The sequence below is a fragment of the Eumetopias jubatus genome, unplaced genomic scaffold, assembly GCF_037043125.1.
Source record: "Eumetopias jubatus isolate StellerSeaLion01/CBP00866 unplaced genomic scaffold, mEumJub1_p1.0 scaffold_6, whole genome shotgun sequence".
NCBI classification, from domain to species: Eukaryota; Metazoa; Chordata; class Mammalia; order Carnivora; family Otariidae; genus Eumetopias; species Eumetopias jubatus.
In genome coordinates this window covers 26980040-27004275 of record NW_028274812.1, presented here as the reverse complement: position 1 = coordinate 27004275, position 24236 = coordinate 26980040, and the positions used below count along the sequence as shown (strand labels likewise).

Sequence of the window (24236 nt, the reverse complement as noted above, 5' to 3'; positions counted from 1 at the left end):
CTCTTTATAGAGACCGTGTGAGTCATAGGGGCCCATGAGCACTGTTCTCCCTATATTTAAAACCTGCTATGTTTCCAACACAAGAAACTCTACCTCAGCTTAAGGAGCTAGCTTCCCCTTCATTATTTTTTGTTGTTCTTAGTTTTTGCAAATAGCTAAGTGAGTCTTTGGATATTGTTGGCCAGACATTAGGTGTGGAGAGTCTTTTTTCAAAGATCTTTTGAACTCTATCAGAATTGGCTGGGTGCAGAGATCCTCAGCTTCCTTCGGACTGTTGCTGGGAGGCCTCATTCTGTATTTACTGGCTTCCCTGTGGCAGAGGGAGTTGATCCTCTGTTCCCCAGAGAACCTTGATTACCAACTACCACCAACTCAGTGCCCTTCATGAAGACATCCCCATTGGTATTGGTCCCACTGCCCCCTTCTTCCCGAAAGCATCTCTTGCTCACAGAAAACTGGTTTGGTTTTTGGAAGCATCTTTCCAGATCCACTCTTGTGCACCTTATATGAACGTACAGAGTAATGGAAGGCAGAAAGCCGATCACCAATCTTATAACTAACATTAATAATTAACCAGTTCAGACAGATATTTGCCATTATTTTCATATTGTAAAGTATTGCCAGTTGCCAGTCTTTATTGTAAATACTTAAAAACCCAGGAGCCCAGATGAACAAGCTATCTCCCATCTCTGCAGACCACCATCTCCACCAGTCTCTCATAACCTCCCACCCACTGGCCAGGAATCACGGTGGGGGAAAAAAATTCAAGAAAGGGTAGCTTTGTGAGGTAGCAAAAACTCAAAGTAAGAAGGCGCACCATATGAGAAAGCCTTGAGGGTCTTTCAGGTGTCTAATGGATGTTATAGTCTAACAGGAAGATTATAAATAAGTAAATAAGTCCATTGTTTATGAGACTGGCGCATGTTCTGAAGTCATGAAACAAAGGGCTGTGACAAGCCATTCAGAGAGGGTTGTTGTCAGAGGAGGCCATGTGCCTCTCTGAGAGGGTTACATTTAAGTTGAGACCTAAAAGAAGCCAATCAATTGAGCCACATGAGGAACAAATGACCAAGTACAGAGGCATTAGAAGACATGGCCTCCCCCCAAGTCCAGTTAGGTCCTGGTGACACTGCTGTCTCTCTCTCCTCAGCTTTCATCACTTCTTGTCCGCCAAGCCCCAACCCCCAAAGATAGTCATTAAACGTGAGGACTTAGGGCAGCTCTTTCCACAATCTCTCTCTGTCAGGCTGCTTGGCATGGGACGATTTTTATCCGGAGTTGACTCTTGGGGGTCAGGCACCTTAAGGATCAAAAGACTGAGGAACAGACCCACAATGAACTTATCTAAGCTCGTGACTAAAATTGGCCCAAATCCCCTTTTCCTTCCTTAATCACATGCATATTTGCTGTCCCTGAAGGAGCAGCTGTTCCTAGGGTGGCCTGGCCAATAACTAAGACTGAGGGCTTAGGAGAGATTCCTCAGCCCATCTGGCAATTGCACTTTTTGCTCTGCTGATTAGGTGCATATCCTGAATTAGGTACATTTTCAAGGCTTCAGCGTTCTTTCATGAATTGGGCAGAACCAGATGAGAAGCATCCGCAGGCACCCCCACTGACAGACCAAGCTGCTGGTGGGACACGGGTGTTGGGTTTGAGATCAAGGAGCAGACACCAGCACTGTTCTATCTCGGACTAGCAGGGAGAAAAGTCACATGGTCAGAAGCCAAAGCACGGGACAGGGAGAGTGTCGCCTCTTCTCTACAAAATTAGAAACAATTTTTTAAATGCCACAGACTTTTGTCAATCTGTTCTGTGATAGCTCTACAAGTACAAAGTGAAATTTTTAGTGGTCGTTAAAGATCTTGCAAATGTCGCCACCTCATTGTCTATCTGTCTTGTAGAATAAGGGTCACCTGAGACGAATAGATAAGTAAACGCTGGGCAGCATCTGGGGGGATGTTATAGGAGGGAAGGGGAAAGTGCCTATTAAAGACTTTCTAATCCCTTGGGGACCTGGGAAGGGGACAGGAACAGAAAGTACAGTGACGCCTGGGTCTAGGAAAAGGATGGGACAGATCGCACGGTGGTTCAGGGCATGGAGTCAGATCACTTGGGTTCAAATCTCAGCTGTACAGCTTGTTACTTGTGTGGTCTTAGTGGCTTGTTAATCTTTCTGAGCATCGGTTTCTTTATCAGGGAAATAAGAACAATAATATCACACTTAGTAGAAGTATCAACCTAGATAATTCACACACCGTGTGTAACACTGAGCCTGTTATTATTGGACGGACCTCCTAGAGTTGCTGAGGAATGCTCTTTCTGGACCCAGTCTTGCAGTGTCCCTTCCCTGGAGGGAGAGGGTAGCTCCTTTAGTTATTACAGTATTAGCCTCTGTTTTATTGGGCAATGTGTGGCCACTCGTTAGCAGTGAGTAGCATGGGAAGAAACATTAGATAAAGCAAAGAGCAGGGTCGCCTGGGTGGCTCAGTCAGTTAAGCATCTGCCTTTGGCTCAGGTCATGATCTCAGGGTCCTGGGATCGAGCCCCGCATCGGGCTCCCCGCTCAGCAAGAGAGTCTGCTTCTCCCTTTCCCTCTGCCTGCCACTCCTCCTGCTTGTGCTTTCTCTTTCTCTCTCTCTGTCAAATAAATAAATAAAATCTTTAAAAAAAAAATAAAGAGCAAAGGAGTCATAAAAACAGGGTTACCCAAATGATATGTGAAACCATATTTCTGTTTATTTCTAAATTTTTAACCCTTTCTCCCTTCCTCCCTCACCTCCTGACTGCTAAAGGTTTTACTCTGCATCACCTACACCCCAACATTTGACCTGAACGGGAGTGCAGTGCTGAAGATTGCAGAGGTGAGTGCCAGTCCTCCCCAGCATGCACATGCTCTGCTCCTTTCCTGCCTGCTCACAGCTGCCTCCCCCCAGGCTGGGAGAAGTCCCGGGGCGGGGGGGGGGGGGGGGGTGTGTGGAGCTGAGGCCCAGGAGTGAGGTGAGCCCTTATCTGATCATTACCTTGGGGAGTTTCCACTAAGGAATTGATCTGTAGGAAGCAGGCTGTGGGCTCCGCCATCCTTGGTCATAATGCTCTGCATGCTTTGGTTTGCTTCATTTGAGGTTTTAAAATGGAAATAACAGTACTGGTTCTCCCAATGCTACTACACCTAGGTGCTGTGCCTCGTTTTGCTTTCTGAGTCTATTTTTATTAAGAATAATTGAAAAGCATTTGATTTTTAAAAATGGTTTTTAAGAAACCAGGTATGAGAGTGAGAGAGACATTTACTGATGAAATTCCAGGCCTGTCTCCTAAAGCCTGATGAACACATTTTGTAACTATCATTGGAAAGCCTTCTCTTTCCCATCTGTGTTGCAGGCTAGGGAACTGTGCACCTTCCAGCACTCCCAAGAGTATGTCCAACAGAATTCTTGGCTTCTCCAATGCCTGGCAGATGCCTCTGGTTTTTGGAAACGTTAGCATTCCAAAGCTATACTTTAATACGCTTAGAATAATTTTCCTTCCATTTCTTGAAAAGAGTATCTTCAGAATTCATGTGTTTTGACAGGAGTACATGTGCAGACCTCTAAGAGGCAATGATATTCTGAATTCCGAAATTAGGAAGAAAAAGAAAGCTTAACCATCAGCACTCATGGGTATTATTTTTTATAGTAATGATCATTTCTTGAGTATACCAGGTAGATACTTAGCATCTTGCACATATTTTCTTTTTTTCTTTTTCTCATTGTTGAGATATAGTAGACAAACAAAAATTCTATATATTTTAAGTCTACAACTCGATGTTTTGATATACATACACATTGTGAAATAACTACCACAATGAAACTAATTAGAATATCCATCAACTCACATAGTTAACCTTATCATGAGTAGTATTTATATTGGCTTCTACATGTGCCTTTTATGGTATTGTGTGGCATTAAAGAGTGAAGATTAGGAGAAAATCATTTAGCTTAACTCTAACTACAATATAAATTCCCAAATGTGTATTTATATAGGTAGAAAGAACACTTTTCTTTAACCTATTTATATGTTTTACTCCATATAAGTGAAGAAATAGGATAGCTAGTGGCAATTTTTTTCAGTTGATTTTTCAGGGACACCTGTGTGTGTTCTTATTATTTGCAGGTTCCCTTTTTTGTTGTGTGTGTGGTGAGAACACTTAACCCGAAATCTACCTTAACACATTTCTAAGTGTACAATGCGGTAATGTTACCTACAGGCACCACGTTGCTCAGCAGGTGTCTAGAACTTATTCATTTCGTGTAACTGAAACTTTAGACCCACTGAAGAGTGACCCCCTACTCTGCCCTCCCCTCAGCCCCTGGCAATTACCAGCTTACTCTGTGGATGAATTGGACTATTTTAGGTACCCCATGTCAGTTTGCTTTTAAAATGACAAATGTAGTTTCTGATTAGAGCAAGGAAACATGTTGGCATCTGCGTGGCCTGTTAGCCCTTTGCCATGTGAAAGGCAAGAAGGGAAGTGCAGCTGTTCCTGCCTAGCCAGCCCCCCATCCCCACTGCTGATGGAGCTTGGGGGGTGGGGGGGTACCGGTTGTTTCAGGACCTTCAAGAGGGGAGGAGGGCTACCAGGAGTTCCCACGCTGCCTCCCGGAGGAGGAGGACGAGGTTGCCTTTACCATCCTCCCAGGAACCAGTCTGTGAATGAGAATCTGATCAAGATGTCATTCCTGAGCAGTGGACACACACTACCGTGACCTGCCCAAGTTCAGGCTGTTTAAGGAGGGTAGCTAGAAACCAGAGTAGAGACTCAGCAGGCCCTTCCAGATAGAATAAAACATCAAAACGCAGCGGTCTCTACCAAAACCTATAAAGGAAAAACAAAGCTTTTTTGCGTTTTTTGGAAAAAAAAAAAACAAAACAAAACAACTCAGCCCCAAAGCAATATAGAGCTTAGCGGCGAGAAGCCTGGCTCTGAGCTCTGGGGGAGCACTGTTTGGATGTAAATCCCAGCTCTGCCACCTCCCACCCACCTGCAGTGTTGCCGTGGCTACCTCCCTGGACCAGCAGTTTGTTCTCTGTGAAAGCAGTGTTAGCAGTGTGCTTGTGCCATTTGGACAAGGGAGATAGAATCCATGGGAAAAGCTGTTGGTGCCGACCCATCCTCACAGTAAGTTCATGCCACTGCCATTGGGAGCTGCAGGTTGATGATGATGTCCACATTGCACTAGACTGTGCCGATCTGGCCAGGACCCCGAAAGGGTCACCATTATGTAATCTGGCACAGGATGAGCAGATCTATTTATAGGAAAAGCATAGCAACAATTTATAACTATAAGCATATGGATCCGTAGTTACAAATACTAGATTATTAGATGAATCATATATAGATAATTTAAGAAAGAATAGTAGTAGAACCATCTGAAATCATTGTTTACATTAGCTCCACAAGAGAGGAATAAACATTTTTCTCACTGGCCTACATAGTTCCTCAAATTTGCAAAACAGCTCAGAGTCTTTCAGTTCTCACCATAGAAATCACTTAAGAAATGATTTTTCATCAACAAAAAGAATTAACTATGTAAGAAAGTTACACTGCCGCAAAAAATAACAGCATTCTGTAGACTGAAAGCGCAATAATTTTGGAGGTTCTCAAGTGCTTCTCACCTGCTCAGTTAGCCTTTGAAGGGCTGCATCTCGTTTTGAAAGCAGGACCTCTCAGCCTAAAACCACCACTTAGCTCTTGGGAGCCTTCTTAGTTGTATCTGAACTTTTCATAAAAATAAGTCTTTAACTTAATGAAAAAAGAATGTTCTGTTGTCACTTCTGCTATAGCTTGGGAAACAATTTATAAAAACACCTTAAAATCAACCATTTGAAACTCCTGTGGAAATGTTGAGGAAGAATCCAGACATTGTCTTCTTTTTTACCCTGATGCACAGTGACTATTACTCGAGAACAGTGTTTACCCTGAAACCTGTTGATCAGGAAATGGGGATGTGTACTTAACTATGAAAAATGAGGCCATTTCCCCAAGGCACTGTTGAAACTATTAAAGGATCATTAAACACTCAAAAGGTAAATAAAGCCTTCATTTGTATGTCTAACTTTAACTTGCTCAAGTAAACTGTAATAATGAAAGTTTTTCAGATCACAGTTTTTCATGATACAGGAGGAATAAGACATATCATCAGACTTAGAAGTGGGTAATTATAAAATATGCCATATGTGTTTTCTGTTCAATTTCATGAATAATCAGAAATAAAAACTCCCTAAGGGTACATAATCTTTCTCGTCATTGGTTGAAAGCTAGACCAAGATTTCTCTTAGTATGATGCCCAAATTAGCAGATCTGCTGTTGAGTTTTCTAAGGGTGGTTACCTTAATACTGGAAAAAGCTGTGGGAGTAAAAAGTGCCAAAGTCTTTAGGTAAGGGAGGAAGAGAAGCCACAGCCAGAAGCTCTGTGGAGCTCTGTGGAAATGGTTAATGTTGTTCCATTGGGAAGATTCCGGGTGTATTCTCATGGCTGCTCAAGGCTCCTCTGTGGGATTTTTCAAAGTGAGAAAGCCTTGTTTATAAATATATATTTGCTGGTTTGATCTAATTGACTCATAGGAAACTTCCAGTCTTTGATCCTTGTCAAGTTCAAGCAAAGTCTGTCTCAAAGACCATTCTTTCTTTTTCTTTAAGATCCTTAGTTTTAGGGTCCTCCCTCTTTCACTCCATCTATCCATCCATCCCTCAATTGCAAAACACTGGTTAATAATAGCAACCAGGTAATAATGGTAGTTACTAGCCTTTGAGTCCCTAGAGTGTGTCAATAAGTTGTGTTTTTTGTACATTCTCCTCTCATCTTTACCCCAACGAGGACAGATAAAGAATCCCAAGAAAAGTGAGGAGAATTTGCTTGTCCAAGTTTCTACAGTGAGACATTCAAATTCAGACTTTTTATATTTCAAATATGGGCTGTTAACCACCATGGTATATTGCTTCCTCACCACTATCAGTCTTTGAAAATGTTAGTAGGATCTTGCCATAATAATATTGGCAACCAACTGAAATTCTTAGGAGTCTCATCCACCTTGGATCTTTACCACGGTGCTTACTTAAAAAATGGCTGTATGGTGTTTTCACATGTGAAGCAGAAGTATTGATAAATTTTACTTGTTTGTGACCATAGATTCAAGTGACTGTCAGGCAGGTGCCGCTTTCTTGGGTATCTTTATGTATCAATACTCAGTTTATCTTTTCTGAGCCTTATGGTAGCATCAGACGATCTGATGTTTATGTGTTTATAGTTTTGTTTAGTGTCACTTGTTACCCCAGGGAGTTTAAAACCATTAAGGCTGAAGACCTGCTACCAATTCAATGATTCTAGATGTCACTAAAGTATTTTTTTTTAATTGGGCTGACTTCTACCTCCTGAATGTTCAATGAGACTTTTTTTTTTTTTAGTTTAATGTAGTAGCATTATTCCTGAGACATACAGCAAATAAAATATTCTTCAGTTAAGGAGCAGATTAGTCTGCAGATAAAATCCAGAAGAAAAGTACCCAGGTGACCCAGTCAGTTTTTCTTAGAAGCATCTTGTTTGTTATGTTCTTTCTAAAAATGGGAGGAGTAACCCCACCTCCTGGCAAGAAAACTGGTCAAGGGATCCCAGACTGTTGTCTCAAATTGGCTGAGGCCACTGAAGTAAGGAAATCCTGTTCTAAGGAGCGTCTCCACTTTCCCTTCTGGAAACCCTTTCTTTTCTTCATTCTGGGCCTGTCTCTTCACTGACTCTGATTTGACTCCTTGAAGTGTCTGTTCTTTGGTTGTTTGCTGCCGGACAGGCTTTGAGCAAACAAGACCTTTTGCAAAGACTTTCCACACTTCCCGGTAACGTCTGACTTACACAGCTCTTAAAGAACTTATATGGAGTTAGAAGACACACAGAACAGTGCAGAGATCCTCTCTACTTCATTTTGAGGTAATTCATAGGGCAGAGGCTAGAGTTCAATAGACCTTCTGTAGACCAAGGTGCAGGAATTAAAGGGTTGAGGTGTCTCAAGCCATTTTAATATGCCACCTTAAGCCAAGAAGAATATGGAGGAGGAAGAGGGAAGTCACAATCAGAGGTGTCCATGTATGCTTGGGCACTTTAAAAATTTCCAAAAGGAAAACCAGCAAATTTCCCCACCCAGCATTGTGGTCCAACTTACTTACACACGTATTTCTTAGGAATAATAAAATAACTTCAGTTCACTCTGTGTGTGGGGTGGGGGGGGGAGGGGTGTACGCACACACACCCATGTGCATCAGCAGGAACCATTTGCTGAGGTGCCTTCTGTCACATACCCACCTGTTACAGCTGTTCACCTGGAAACAGCCTGGCCACCGAGTTGTCATCATGATTCAATGTAGAGTTTAGACTTGTAGTAATAACGAAAACTGTCTATGGTTCTAATGTGATCGACAAGCTTTCATAGGCTTCCCTATATAAAAACACATTTCTTCGGCTTTCTTGTAGCTTAATCTTTGATCTTTCTATTTTTTATCACCATAAATTATTTTTCATCTCCATAAAAATTTTTCCATTGAAAACATACTAGCTCTTCTGTTTATGGAACTTGTTACTCAGTATCATGCACGGTTTTAACAAAGATTTGCCAGGATCCCCATTCAGATAGGAAAGAGAAGGCAAATGCACAGTTCAACAAAGTGAAGGTCATATGTATTTTGCAAAGCTAAACAGATTTCTCTTGTGGCGGCTGCTTTAAAATTTGTTATCACTTTGGCCAGTGTTGAATATCGACTACATCCTATTATGCTGCTTCATATGAAATAACAATGATTCTGCCCTGGGTTTAACCTCGTACTGTTATTTATCAGTCTTCTTACTTGAAGATACTGCTTACTTTTGTTGCCTGTGTATGGCTTGCAGACTTGTGTTTTCTTGTTCTTTTTCCTTCTTCCTTCGGCGTTTGTTTTGCCTTATTAACTCTGTGGTTTTGCCCTCAGCTGTGTGTCGCATGCCATAAAGCTGGACGTCCACAAATGCATGAAATGATTAAAAGGTCCATTACGAAACTCCTCACTGCCCTGTGTCTTCGTGCGCTCCCTGGCCACCAGGGGCCTGTGGCTTTTCACAAGGTATTTGACTTGGCCCTTTGAGCCTCTGGCAGAGAAACAGGACTGGGGCTCTTAAGTGTCAACTCTGCACTACGAAAGCAAAGGGCACGGGGAGGTAGAAGTGCCATTGGAAATACTACACGAGGAAATTGATGAGCCTTTTCCCAGAAACTCAGCCTGCCTTTGGACTTGCTATTCTCTCAACTTCTCTGATTCAGTGCGCTCATTTTAGCACTACTCCAAGGTAGAGGCAGAAAAACATTTACGAAGTGAAAAAGCATTGGCTTTGAATATAGTGATCAAGTTTATCATGAAAACCCTCATTCTAGGACCCTTCCTGGTTTACCAGTTTATTGTGATTATAGAAAGTATGAGAACCTTTTTTTTTTTTTTTAGAAGATGTCAAGATAGCTGATAGAGCATTTCTTTCTGTGGGCTTAAAGATAGTGATATTATCAGGTACAGGGTCATTTTTATATTTAAAAGGATACCCTTTTATCATAGTTAAGTACTTTACACCTCCAACTTTAGCAGGTTGAGCTTCTTAGATTAACCCTTTTTTTTTTTTTTAATTTATTTAATTAGGCTCCACACCCAGCACGGAGCCCAGCGCGGGGCTTGAACTCACAACCCTGAGATCAAGACCTGAGCTGAGATCAACAGTCGGATGCTTAACCAACTGAGCCACCCAGGCGCCCCAGATTAACACTTTTTTTTTTTTAAAGCAGCGTAAACATGCAATGAGTCATTCCCAGTATTTTACCCCTGGGATTAGCAACTAGCCACTAGAAGTGGTAGTGACGTTAAAACTCAAAGAAATGCATTTGGTATTTAGGAAGTTCTTGCCCAGATAATGTACCGTATGCATTACATAAACTCCAGTTCCTCATCCGTGCTTTCTTTCATGGGTCTAAAGTGACCGATAAAATTTTTGAAGGGAGGTTGTAGAGCTGGTATCACTGTCCAAACAAAACAATCATGCTTAGAGTATGAGTTCAGCTCTCAAAATAGCTACTCTTTCATCTTTAATGCTCCTGCAGCTTCAAGATCCCCCCCCTCAATTTATGTCAGAGCTCAGAGATCTTAAAGATCAACAGCTATAAAGATTTCTGGGGAGAATGTAGGATTTAAAGAAAACTGTTAAATTTTGAGGCACGAGTAGTCCTGCTGTGCCTAATGACACTATTGAGAATTTGTTGCATCAAAGTGAAGCGCCGCACTCATTTGTGTGTATTTCCCGGGTTTGTGCATCATTTCACGATGTGCCAAGTAAACGCCTTCAGGGATTAAGACACCTTTTTTCTACATATGTATAATTTGTGCCTTCACTTACGTTATAATCCATGATCATTGGAGAAAATGAATTTAAAACTGACGTGCCCTTCAATGGTAATTTGAAAAATAAATTATTTTGGAAATTACTTTTCTTTTTTAGCTAAAAATGAATTAATCTAAGCCAACTTCCTATTAAATGTATGAGTTTTAAATGCTCACTTGGACTATTAAGCATTCAATAGATAAATTTAACTGTTGGAAAATATTCACTTTTACATCATTATTTTACCGAAAAGGTTATGACAGTGAGGCCTGACAGAAAGTTCCAGCATAAGCAGTAGTGGCCACAAAGGTTAACACTTAGTATCTCTTCCATCTGACTTCTCATCCATCAAATTAAGTTTGTCATCGAGGTGAGAACACTTTGTTTTTATTGTAGACAATCTCAGAGTTATTCCTAAAAAAAATAATTTTGGTACATTAAATCTCTTTCTTTTTGTGGGTCTAAATATACTTAGTAAACAGGAAAGGATGACCTAACTGATAGACAGAAAACAGCCCGTATATTTAAAGCACACATTTTTTGTTATGCCCATCCCTATAGCTTCCGGAAGACTTAGAGGCAATAAAATCTGAAAAGTCATAACATTAAACATCATCATCATCCAATAAGGGATTTTTTTTTTTTCCAAATTGGGATTTCTTCATGCTTGCAGCCCTCACGGGGTCTTCTCAGGTCCGAGTAGACATTCAGATTTACAAGACCCAAATAGGCTACAATTGGCATTATTATCTGCTTCGTAGATACATACCAGGGAAGAGAAGCAGGGCCCTGGCAGGCATTTCTGTCTCCCAGGAAGGAGTCCTTGCAGCAGTCCAGCGGCTAGTCTGTGGCTCTCAAATGTCAGCCTCAGAGCAAGAAGACGGGAGCCACCTCGGTGGGTGCAGTCACCTTGGCTTAGGAGCCCCCATGTTTCCACTATGGAGGAACCCAAACTTCTGTACCAACTCCATGAGCAGAGCTGGCCAACATCCCTCAGAGGACGTGAGCAACGACAAGATTCACCCAGGGAACCCAAACCTGTGCCTTCTCACCAAGTTTTTAAAGTCCATCCACAGTTTTCCCAATTCAGATGCAGTTTAGTAATTGAGAGACACTTTCACTCTAAGCCATGCTGCTTAGTAACCCAGCCAATGGTCCACCTTTATTGGGTTTCCAGAAGAACACAGCTAGGGAGTTAATCCAAGATCAAACTTGTTTATAGTGCAGGAGAAAGGGATTCACTAGCCCTTTCCCCATGCTTGATAACTCAGGAGTGAGTAAATTCTGTTCCCAGTTGGCCATGGAAGGAGCTTTTCCTGACTAATTTCCAACCATCTGAGTTTGCTCCCAGTAGAATTATTTGGCATATCTAAAAATCACTAATTTGCGTTCTCCTATGATGCTCAGAATAATAAGTTCTGAGAGTGATAATCTTTAGGAAAATGTTACTTGCCTATAGGCTTAAAAACAAATTTTTCAAGGATTTTAAATATTTATAGTGCTCATCGATAATTAGTCCTAAATCAGGCTGACTTTCTATTCAAGAGGGATTTAATATCCTCTCTGGTAATTCCAAAGCATGTTGGTAATGAACTGATATCTACAGAGCGTATATATTGCTATCTTATCTCTTTACCAGGTGTGCATTGAGACATACATATGTAGCTGTCACCAGCGTAGTATAAACACTGCTGTGCGGGCAACTCTCAGTCAAATGCTGAGTGACTTGACTTTACAGTTACGACAAAGGCAGGAAAACACGGTGAGCAGGCTTGCCGGCGTCCCTGTGTAACTAACTGCATGCTGTGTGTCCCACATCCTAGATGCTCCGTCCCCCACCTGCTGCCAGGGAGGCTTCCTCCTGAAACAGTAGGAGGGGCTTGCTTGGTTTAGAAGAACATTTATTTATATAAATTAAGCTCTTTATATTTTTGCCTGTTTAAAGTCTTGAGAGTCGTTTTTCCTTATGGTTCCTATCATTTTTTAGTCATTATTTTATAATTAACTTTTGTTTTTTTAAACTCAGATTGAAAACTTTTTTATAAAAACATTGTATTAATTAGCTAACAGATACCAGAAGTAAGTTCAAAATTAGGAAAAATTAATAGCAATTAATTATCTGCTTTGAGGTTTGGTGTCAGTTTCTCTTTGTTAACTAAAAGATTGTGCCAGGAGATCTTCCTTCACCTGCTGGGGCCATCAGGGTAAAGCTCAATTTGCCTTCTCTCTGTCACCAAAGCCCGTTGGAGCTTATTGATCTAAACTTGAACAGATTGTCTGAAATTGAGCGTTCCCGGGAAAAAATGTAAATGTAATTGGCTTCTCATATATTTTATCCTTGGGGAATGTTAATGAAGAGATGATTCTTCTTTAAAATAAGTATGTGGGGTTTTTTTATCTGCTTCTGAATAATTCAGATTAGAATTCCTTAAAAATCTGCAAGAAGTATTCTGAAATGAACACTTTATTCTCTAGAATAGGAAATCTCAGTGGCAGTCCGAAATATCTCTGAAACATAACTTTACAGAAATGAAGATCCCGTGTTTAACTTAAATCATTTCTAATTTTTACCTTCAATTATTTTCTAATTTTTAGTTGAGTGGAACCTTAGGGTTTGTCTAATCAAATTCTTTTATCCCTCATTTTACAGATGAGGAAGATGAAGCCCAGAGATGTGAAATTGAAATCTAAAATGAATGAGCTTATCAGTGAAAGAGCCAGAACTAAGCCCCTGGGCTCCTAACTGCTGCCGTGGCAGCCAAGGTTGAGAAAGCAATACTAGTCTGAAAAAGCAAATACTGATCTTTTTTTTTTTTTTATGTTCGCTATGTCCACAGCCCAAGTTTCTAATAAAAAAATTGTTTTATCTCGAGATATTATTACCTTAGGTTACCCTTTGTTAAAAACTACTTCATTTAAACTAGGATCTTGAATCTGATAGCGTGGGACTAGTAGTTAAAAAGAAATTCATATTATAAATAGAAAACATGCTGAAGAAAAAACACTTAAGAAAAAGCGTTAAAAACACATTTTAATAGAAGTAAACCTGAGACGTTGAAAATCTTACATTAATCACACACTCATAGTTCATCCTTGCTAAATGGCAACGTGATGAAATAATTTAATACTAATGGTGTCTTAATGTTTTAAGATGAAACATTTAAATGAAACTTTGTAGTTTCAAATTGATGTCAGTTGTATCCCTTCACTTAATCTTATTTTTAAATTTTAAGGAGGAGAATATTAGGTTTCAAGTAAAATGACTCAGCCTTTTATCTCACGTTGCTCTTCTGTAAAAAGGGTGACAGGTAGACTACAGAGGTCTGGGTAAAACCCAGAGCGTGCGACTCTTGATCACGGGGTTATGAGTTTGAGCCCCATGTTGGGTGTAGAGATTGCTTAAAAATGAAATCTTAAAAAAAAAATCTTAGAGGGTTATCTGCCTCTGCTTGTGGTATTATATGTCTAATCAGCCCTTTGGTTCTGCTCATCACTGACCATCTGGACTTATCCAACCTGAGGCAAGATCCCAAATTAGGTGGAAAATTAGTATTTCCTGTCATTTCCTTTCTATTACTCATGCAGTCCCCAGAGATGTTTCCATGTCCCAGAAGAATAATTCTCAGGATGCTAATATTTGAAGCAATGGGATATCTACTAGAGGGAGACCTAAGTTTTGTCAGCTAAGAACTGTGATTTTTAAAAAGCTAATAAAGGGAAGTGGTCTATAGGAGTGGCAAAGTTCATTCAAAGGAGACTGTGTCTTCTCCCGCAGCATACTTAGCCTTACCTGGGGAAGATGTGTAGTGTGTAGCACGACCCGTCACAGGAAGGAATCCTGGGCCACCTCAGAATTAGGAAGACTTAAATACAATAGAAAATAAATCTAGTATGGAATGTACATTTGATCCTGGAACAACATGGGTTTGAACTGTGCAGGTCCACTAATATATAGATTTTCTTCATAAATATAGTACTGTACTTTTTCTTACAATATTCTTAATAACACTTTCTTTTTTCTCTCTTTATTAGAAGAATACAGACTATATTACATATAGCATATAAAGTATGTGTTAATTAACTTGTTTATGTTATTGGTAAGGTTTCTAATCAACACAAGCCTCTTAGTAGTCATGTTTTAGGGGAGTCCAAAATGACACACAGATTTTTGGCTATATGGGGTGATCGGTTCCCCCAACCCCCACATTGTTCATGGGTCAACTGCATCTTCAACCTCATGTCCATCCCTACTCCCAGGACAGATTATGCAATTTGATTTTGTACCATCAGGATCTCAGAGTTATTATCAAGTTTTATTGTTGAATTATTTAGATGATGAAAGCCTTTGTTAAATTGTAAGTTACTAATTTCAAAAAGCAGAATGCCACATGTAAATACTTAGGGAGTAGGTGGTAGTGTTTCTCCTGTCCTTTAAAAATGATTCGAATGTATTTCCTCCAGAAAATGTTGTTCTACACTCAGTATTTAGCCACTGCTGAGCTGTAGACATTGACATAGCCTTTCACGATGAATGCTATGGAAGCAGCTGAGCTTGCAAACTGATGAACAAAGAATAGTAAAAATATGTGCCCGTAACAAGTTTAAAAGACAAAGCGGTGCCCTGGGATGATTTCTATGCCTGGCAGTTGATCAGCCTGAAAATGCCCTCTTCTCTCCCGGTGCTGAGGTAGGGAGACTGAAGAACCTTTCTATAGACCTGTATTTTAAAATTCAGGAACCTGATCCTTCTTATTACTAAGAGTCATATTCAGTAGGTGCCAATCAAAGTGTAGTCTGTGACCTTGGAGCAAACTCTCTAGCTGTTTACACAGAGCTAGCTCCAAGCCCTAGCTCAGCAGCCTGGAATCATATAGTGCATAAAGGGCTTAAAGCTTGTTGAAGATTGTGGAGTCTGGAATGAATTATTTTAGGAACTGGTGAGCTCAGTTCCAGACATCAGAGTCTTCTCCTAAATACTATGAGTAATGAAATGCTGTCAAGACTTGGAGGGTGCACTTAGGAAAGTTAGTTGAGCCCAGAGCACTCAGAATGACATTTGTTCCCTAGAATTTTCCATTGTCTAAGAGTCAGGAATTTTTGTGCCTGAATCTCCTAATTGTCCTGTGTATGTCTCCCTTCCTAGATAATTGAAAACCCGGATGTCCCGCAGGAATTCAGGAATCCAGGTATTGGATTTGATTTTTGCTAGTTCAGTTTAAAAAGTGAATCTAAGAATGCCTACTGTGTGCTTGGTGCTGGGAGTGTAGAGGTGAGTGGGGCTGTCTCAAGGAGCTCTTGGGAGCTTCTGCTTAGCTTTGCCTCACCAGCTAGTACTTCGTCAGCCGTTCCTTAACCTTTCTTCTGGCCCTGCACCCTGCCACCTGTGCCTGTTTCTGTTCCAACCCTGTGAAGGAGAGTCACTTTTCCATATACCTTCCTGTTGGAGCCTGGGAGTTTTCTGTGGCTTTGGTTTTTTCGGTTTGTTTTTTTTCTTTTTTGTCATTGTTTTGTTTTTGTTTTGTTTTGTTCTCCATGAAGTGACGTTTATAATTGTTAAAATGAGAATTGGCTAGAGGGCTGTGGAAACCTGATCAGCATAGAGCTATTGTACCAAAGTAAGTTTGTGAAATGCCATTTTTTTCATATGAAAAAAATGAATCTCACAGGGAATCTCACAGCAGGACAAACAGCTCAGTGTAAGTGGCAGATGAAATCAAGGTAAGGAATTTCATTCTGACCCAGAGGAAGAGGAAAAACAAAGGTCTACCGATAACTGACAAGCAGTTTGGTTTTTGTTTTTTTGGGTCTTTTGTCTTGTGTTTTAGTTTGGTAGTATTGTTTTCTGAAAGAAAAATGAAAAATTCAAACCATCTAATTTAAAAAAATGGAAATATGTTTTATCTCAGATTTTATTCAATAATTTAAAAAATACTGGAAAATCTGCTTTTCTTTGATATTTTTGCATGTTCATAATAAGAAATGGCAGGGGTGAGGGGGGGAAGGTGGTTACAGAGAGGATGAAAGGGGGAATGAAAGGGGAGGAGAAAAACAGCCAGTCACAATTAGGAGACACAGAGTGAAGGAAAGAAATGAGAAAGGCATTAAGTCATCTCTGAAGGCACTGCTGGAGCATATGGTTTTAATTGCCCCTTGCTCCCCTCTTGGGCTGCAGACCGGAATGGGCTTCACCACCTTGCCACCTGTGGAAGCGCCCAATGTCACGCTCCACCTGTCTTTTCCTCTCTTGGGCCACCACGGTTCCATAAAACCTTCACTTTGGTTTTATAAACCAAAGAGAAGGCCCAAGTCCTCTTGGCCAAAGGTTTATCTTTAAAAATACAATATTAGTAAAAACTGGATGGGCTTACTGACATTTATCTAAAATGGACTTTAAGGACTACTTATGGGTTTTATTTATTTTTAGTGGTGTCTTATTGTACCTTGTCATTTCTCAGGTTTGTTTCTACATGGAAGGTAATAAATTCTCAGGATTAGCCATTTCTCTTTCCTGCCCTCCTTTGACTTTACTGTCATTTTCTGTCTTTCACTCTTGCCATTTTTTTCTCCATCTACCTTGACCTCATGGTCATTTTTTTTTATCTCTACATTCATCAAATACTCAGCCACAATTGTATAGATCTTTAAAGGTGTTTTAAATGCTTCCACTTTTTACTTCACTGGGCCCAACAATTCTGTGAGATTGAGATTATTTGTCCCCATTCCACCAAAGGAAGAACTGAAGCTTACCCAAGCTTACGCGGTCAGCAAGTTGTGGACCAGTACCTGAACTAAATTTCACCCTTTCTCCAATACGTTCAGTGCTTCTGTGGGAGTTTTGTTGCTAGCTTCTGGACATGAACATGTTTGGAGGGAAAATTCTTTCTTCTGGCATTGGTCCCTGCTCTGTTAGCAACTGTGTGCCCTGAGGATGCTGGGCAAATAGGTAAAGTAGTGCAGATGGGGACTGAGTTATTTTGCCCTCTTTCCCTATTTCCATAGTTTGAGAAGCCCATCTTTCTTCCACGCTGCCACGTTTTATCTCTTTGATATAACTCAAATCTGCTTAAGAGATCCAGAAACTCCAAAGGTCAGAATAAGGGATACATTTGTATTCTGCCAGCCTAGATATTGAGAAAATTGTTGTCAGTTGTGTTGTTTCTTAAATTAATCAAATCTCCTTTTGTTAAGTGTGAATGAGTTTTATTCATAATAGTCAACAATGGATCATTTTCTTTCTGAACTGTATTTTTGAAGTGTTTTACTTCAGAAACAAATAATTATGTTTTCTATGATCATTTTAGTGGCCTAAGGAAGGCTCAGCATCTGAAAACCTTCTTTTCAGTTCTGAAAACATCAAAAGCAGAGGATAGGAAAGACTGTTGAGGGAGCTTCTGGTGCCCTCTGCCAATGTCTAATGCTTGTAACCTCTTCTGTTTGAAGGGTCGACAGTTGAGTCCCTCTGTGATGACCTTGTCTCCGTGCTCACTGTTCTGTGTGAGAAGCTGCAAGCCGCCATCAAGTAAGTGCCTTCGACTGGTGTTCTTATTCACCAATGGTCTATTTCCGAGATAACTTTTGCCTACAGCATCACTTACAGTTGCAGATTATAGGGACAGTGGTTACCCCCATTGGTATTTACCTGTCATTCCTGAGAAGTCTATTCAGTGACTTTGGGCAAGCCCACATTACCAAATACCACGACTGAAGGATATAATTTTCTCATGAGACATGGGAAAACAATAGCCTAAAAGAAGACTTACTCCCTCTAGCAGGAAGCTGAGTGAGACGAATGTTGGGTAAGAGGTAGTTGACAAAGCTAGTTGATGTAACCTGGGCACGTCCCAGCTGTGTGACTCTAAATGAGTCTTCTCATTGACCTCTGTTAATGGCAAGGATGGGCTCTGTGGTCTTTCTATATTTCTTCTAACATTTCCCGAGCCTGTGCGTTCACATGCATATTTTTGAAAAGACACATTGCTCTGACTTTTATATACTCATTTTTTTGCACGCCGGTTTAATCCTTGATATTAGATCATATAGATGATATCCAATGCTCCAACTCTCCATGCAGTAAGTTAACTTATTAATTTATGCATCTATGTCATAAAAGGACTAGACTTTCCAAGATGAGATGAAAAGTCTTTACCAGCTACATATATAGTTAATTGCAAAATCTACAACACAATAAGATTCTGAAATGCCCTTTGAGTTATGAAAGACGCTATCATTTGCTAGTAACTAGAATATTTGGTAATTCAGAAAACTTTACTCATAGAATTTCCTATATAGTAATGAGTTGGGAGACATAGTCTAGTTGAAACATTAGTGAGGCCTTTCACTTTGCTGGAAAAGTTGCAGAAACTTGTAGGGTTTTGGTTTTTGTTTTCATTCCTTTTTTAGTAACCTTAGGATATTTTGAAAGCTAAGCTTGGACTGACTCTTCAGGGTTTTTGCCCAGTGGTTTCTATATCAGTGTATCTATCATTCCTCTAAGTCACCTGCACATTTTGACCAAATTAAGCTCCAGCTCCCTTCATATTAGGCACTTAAACAATGAAGAGACCCATTTAATCCATCGGTAGTACAAGCGAAAAAGAAAAGCGCTTCTTCCACAGCACTTCTCCCACTGCACGTTTCTCTCACCCCTGGACCCTAGGCAGAACATTTTTCCTCAGAGGGGATACGTCTAAAAGCAGATGCTGGGTGCAGTTGGTTTCTCCCGTACTCTGCTCAAGTCCCCATCTCCCCTGACCATAGAGTGTTAGGGCAGTAGGCCTGAGACTCAGACTGTGATCCTAACCTCAAGACTCTAACACCAACTACAGTGACCCCATCTGTAGAGTCTTCATGTGACCTGATTACCTTGGGACAGACAGTTCCAGGTTATGCCTGTTCTGTATGATTGTCATCACCCTCCTTCACTCTTAACAGTGTCCTGGCTGGGATCGGTTATATATTCACTGTACCCATCCATGACCAGGGTTGAGGTTTCTTCTAGTGCTCACTCCTCCCCACCCCTGCCTAGTTCCTCTCCCTCATTAGCAGAGCCAGCTGTTACATCAGAGCTGGGGGATGTTTCTCCTTGGCTTGTTTTCTCCTAAGATATAAACGTATATGGTGTTTAATCACTATTGGCTCAACTGCATTATCTTTGTTGCACTAGCTGGTGCAACAAAGTCTTTGTAAGACCCCTGTTTGGCCCCTTACTTCCTCTTGACTTTGGGCAGAGCTCCCAACCACCGTAAGCTTATGTATCCCATAAAATAATGAATATATTATTTATTATTGTTTGTATGTAATATAACATCAGTGATATAAAATATATTAGGGTTTTTGTAAGAATCAAATGAGAAAATTTACTTAAAAGATAGTTGATTCCCAATAGCCAAAGATTACCTGAGGCTAAGAGAATTTGGCTTATCAACTTGTAATAGTGAGGGAGTCTGTACGCTCTGGGGAGCCTAAGGTATCCAGGCAAAGGATGTTAGGAGGGACTGTTATAGATTTGAACCAGGGCTAGGTGATTTGGAGCGAGTGAAAGGAACTGACGGTCTGTTCAAAGATTGGGTGCTATCAGAAAGCAGGGGCATCCCTGGATGGGACATCTTCCATTTTTGTTTAGCTGATGGGAGGAACAGATAAGGAGATGTCATAGGAGAAGAAACAGGAGTCATTCACAGGGGAGAATGATACTTGGTCATTTTTGTGGTTGTACAGGATTCCTTTTTTAAACTTCTGTTCAGGCCAGTTTGTAGATTGGCTTTCATCTTGTTCTGTCACCGTTGTGGAGAGTCCTCATCTGATATTAACATCCTGTGAAGTTGTTTGTGTTCACCAAGGGGGACACCCCAGCTAGCTGGTAGCACCTAGGCAGTCACCAGCTGTCCAAGATGCTTCTTCTCCATTCCCCACCCCCTCAGGTCTTAGCATCATCAGGGAATAAAACAAAGACCGTCAAAACTTTGAAAAATATAAAGGCTTTGTTCATTACCTTTCAGGCAAAGAAAAAAAAATTACATACTTTTTTTTTTCCCTGATAGTGTGCTAAGAGAAAACTAAGGTTTTCAGTACTAGAAAAGCTCAAGGTAGTTATGCTATTAATAATTGAAAACTAGGCACCAAGATAAATCAGAACAAATCTGTAGGTCTATGAATGATAGACATAAAACATAATGTTATTTGTTGGTCAAGAAAGTCTTCAGTTAGGTCCAGTAAGGGCTTCAAGTTCATGGCTCTTTAAAACCTGGATGTCTCTAACATCAGCTGTAGGGGCTGCCATCTGTAGAGTGACCATATGACCTAGTGTACCTGGGACAGTCCAAGGTGATGCCTGTTGTAATTATTATAGACATTCAGTATGGGTATCTTCTAGGCAGTTTTGGGATAAATGGAATTTTTTTTTTTTTTTTTTTTTAAGATTTTCTTTATTTATTCATGAGAGACAGAGGGAGGGGGAGAGAGAGAAGCAGGCTCCCAAGGAGCAGGAGGCCCGATGCGGGACTCGATCCCAGGACCCTGGGATCATGACCTGAGCCGAAGGCAGATGCTTAACCATCTGAGCCACCCAGGCGCCCCAGGATAAATGGAATTTTTTAACTGCATAGTGCCTAACATGTAATAAATATTTGATATATATTAGTTCTGAAATTGTTTACTTATAGAATTGTCAGTGCTAATTCTGGTTTATGATGTAGTGTGGGACATGGAACTTCTTACCTCAGACATTTGTAGATAAGAAAATACATTGCACAAACATACATTGCAAATGCATACATACACATATTACAAGCTAAAGGGCATGGATACTTGGTCACTGAAAAAAAAATGAGGGGCGCCTGGGTGGCTCAGTCGTTAAGCGTCTGCCTTTGGCTCAGGTCGTGATCCCAGGGTCCTGGGATCGAGCCCCGCATCCGGCTCCCTGCTCGCCGGGAAGCCTGCTTCTCCCTTTCCCACTCCCCCTGCTTGTGTTCCTGTTCTCGCTTTCTCTCTCTGTGTGTCAAATAAATAAGTAAAGCCTTCTTAAAAAAATAAAAATATTTCTGAACCATATGACTTTCCGGGAATAGGTTTTAAATGGGAAAAATATTCACGTGACACATACATGTTGTTCTAAGATTTCTCATTGGACGTTAGCTCAACGATGGCTTTAGGCATGTTGTTATAAAGCTTAATGGTTTTTATAGGATTCCCATGGTCTTGCTTGGTTTTTCAGTGCAATTCCCCAGTTATCATTCTGCCTCTGGAGACCGCTCACTGTGTTTGAGTATGGTCTTTCCGGTCATGATTCCATTACCCTAAGAGGAGAGTTCTGTTGCTAAGGAAGCTGGGGTGCAGCATGCTTAAGCATTAGCTTAAACCAGAAACCTGTAAGGGCACCTGGTCAGATGGTACCATACTCTTAGCTGCTTTCAATCTGGTGATTCTCTTTATTCTTCCTGTTAAGTTTTCACACCTTTTACAATTTCTTCTGAATTTGCTACCCGAACTCCTTTTATTTCTATTAGCTAACTTGACACTTCTCCCACCTTCTAAATACCGTCTTCCTCTGAAATCACACTATGGTCTGTACGTCCCCTCAACAGCCATTTCCAAAAATCAGTGCCCACGTACCTCATGGAGCTTTCACTCTGTAAGGGTATATAGTCATGATATGTTCAATCTCCCGGGAGGATTTACAAAATGCATCCAGGTACGCAGAACAACGCCCATGCCTTAGAGGTGTGTTATTAATAGAACTCCATATTAGGCATGTTGAGTTACATGATGCTTTTAAATCTGAGTTTTGGGAAGGATAATTGGCTTAGAAAGATATTCATTCTCTGCCTGTTGGTCTCCTGTCAGCCTCTCTCCACTTCCCTCTCGTCCCAGTGCTGAATGTCAGAGAGGAACGGACACCAAAGCGTTCTCAGAAGCAATGAGGCAAGGCCAGGTGTTCCTGTCACATGTTAAATTTCATTCCACTTCTTACACAGTTACTTAAGTCCCTCTCTCCCTTTCTACCTAAATTTGAATGGTCTCAAAGGGAGGTAGGATCCAAATGATTCATCATCAAACAAGATTCTAAGAACTCCAGAGATCCAGGACGTGCTGCCAGATTACCCTTGCAGTCACCTTGTCGGGATGGGGGCTCCTCAGCTTTCACGGCCCACACTGGTCCCCTCACGAGAGTCGCTCTCCATGGATCTTTAGCCTGGGGAGAAGTTCAGAGATGGGCAGAGAATGAGACCAGCAGCTACACAACCTGCCAGCCATGAAATGCACAAACAGAAGACCAGGCCAAGGGACTCGCAACCCTCCATGTTGGCAGATTTTTCCTCATGTGTTTTGGAAGAGTTGGCTGGTTTCTTGGCTTCTCACCGCCCTGTGCTTTTCACATATGTGTCTGTCTACAGTCAGACAAATAAGAACCACGCATACATGGTGCACATGCATATGTGTATCTCGTGAGGGGCATGTGTGGAAGTTGCTCACATTTCACACAGCTCTTTTAGTGCCATGACTCACGCAAGGCCATGAGCACCCGTTTTTTGCAGACTGCTGCAGCCCACAGGAAAGCTGCCGTGTTTGGTCTCCAAGGAGACTTCCAGGCCAGTTACCTTGGCAATGCATCCTCTCTGTCATCAGGTCTGACGACTTGGGGTTGCAGTATTGCTGTGGCGTACTCTGCAGATATTCAGAGGAACTTTGACTGCTCATAGCTTTTCTGTGCGTTTAGTTCCAGTTTCAGAAACTGAGAATCTTTATCATCTATAGATCTTTTAGTTTTGTGATGCGAGACTGACCGTTTGAAAGACTTTTTTTGAGAGAGAGAAAAACACACAAACTTTTATTTATATTTAATTTTATCTCATACATGTTAATTTCTTTCTTTATGGGTGTGGATGTATAATGTGAAATATTAGTGAAGTAGAATAAATGTGAAATTAATACATAAATACGGGAGTTTTTTTATTAGCATATAATGTATTATTTGTTTCAGGGGTACAGGTCCGTGATTCATCAGTCTTACACAATTCACAGCGCTCACCATAGCACATACCCTCCCCAATGTCCATCACCCAGCCGCCCCACCCCTGCCACCCCCCACCACTCCAGCAACCTTCAGTTTGTTTCCTGAGATTAAGAGTCTCTTGTGGTTTGTCTCCCTCTCTGGTTTCATCTTGTTTCATTTTTCCCTCCCTTCCCCTATGATCCTCTGTCTTGTTTCTCAAATTCCTCATATGATCTCACTGATAGGAGGAAGACAGACATTTTTGAATTGGGGCATTTAATAATTATTTGTCTTAATGAGTCCGGTGATTGGTCAGAAAGATTAGCCTGAGACTATAGCAGAGATGGTCCTTTCGGAACTTTTTCAAAATGTGGCTTATTTGGTTTATGACTCTTCTGTTTTGCTTCTCCAATCCGTTCATTTCTACAGCATCCAGAATGATTGTTCTAAAATGTAAATTTGGTCTTGTCACTCTCCTACCTGCAGAATAAAGTCTGGACAAGTCCTCCCAAACCCTTCCTGATCTGGCCCCTGCCACTTCCCCAGGCCCACCTCTTGCCGATGGTATCTTCACACCCTGCTCCAACCACAGACCACCACCACCCTCTCCCCAACACCGTCATGCAAGACTCCTACTTGAGCTTTAGGTTTCCATGAAGATGTCTTTTCCTTTAGAAATTCTTTCTGGATCCTTCTGAGGATTAGGTGCCACTCCCTTATACTGTCATAGAACCCTGCGTTAAATTATTCATTTGTAGCAGTTCCTACACAATGCTTTACCTACTTGCTTCCTTGTTTCTTTAGTCCCTTAAGGGTGAAGAATGTGC

General features: G+C 41.0%; 1 protein-coding gene across 2 annotated transcripts in view; it reads left to right on the top strand.

Annotated features, from left to right (window-relative positions):
- The window catches only part of ARFGEF3 (ARFGEF family member 3), a 173475-nt gene that overhangs the window by 64238 nt on the left and 85001 nt on the right, over nucleotides 1-24236 (top strand). The window contains exons 5-9 of one of the 2 annotated variants that reach the window (XM_088024244.1): nucleotides 2793-2861; nucleotides 8990-9121; nucleotides 12058-12180; nucleotides 15562-15604; nucleotides 17859-17937. In XM_088024244.1, coding sequence (XP_087880370.1) covers nucleotides 2793-2861; nucleotides 8990-9121; nucleotides 12058-12180; nucleotides 15562-15604; nucleotides 17859-17937 — 446 coding nt within the window. The remainder of the gene's footprint in view (nucleotides 1-2792; nucleotides 2862-8989; nucleotides 9122-12057; nucleotides 12181-15561; nucleotides 15605-17858; nucleotides 17938-24236) is intronic. The other variant, XM_028121412.2, reaches the window with a different exon arrangement.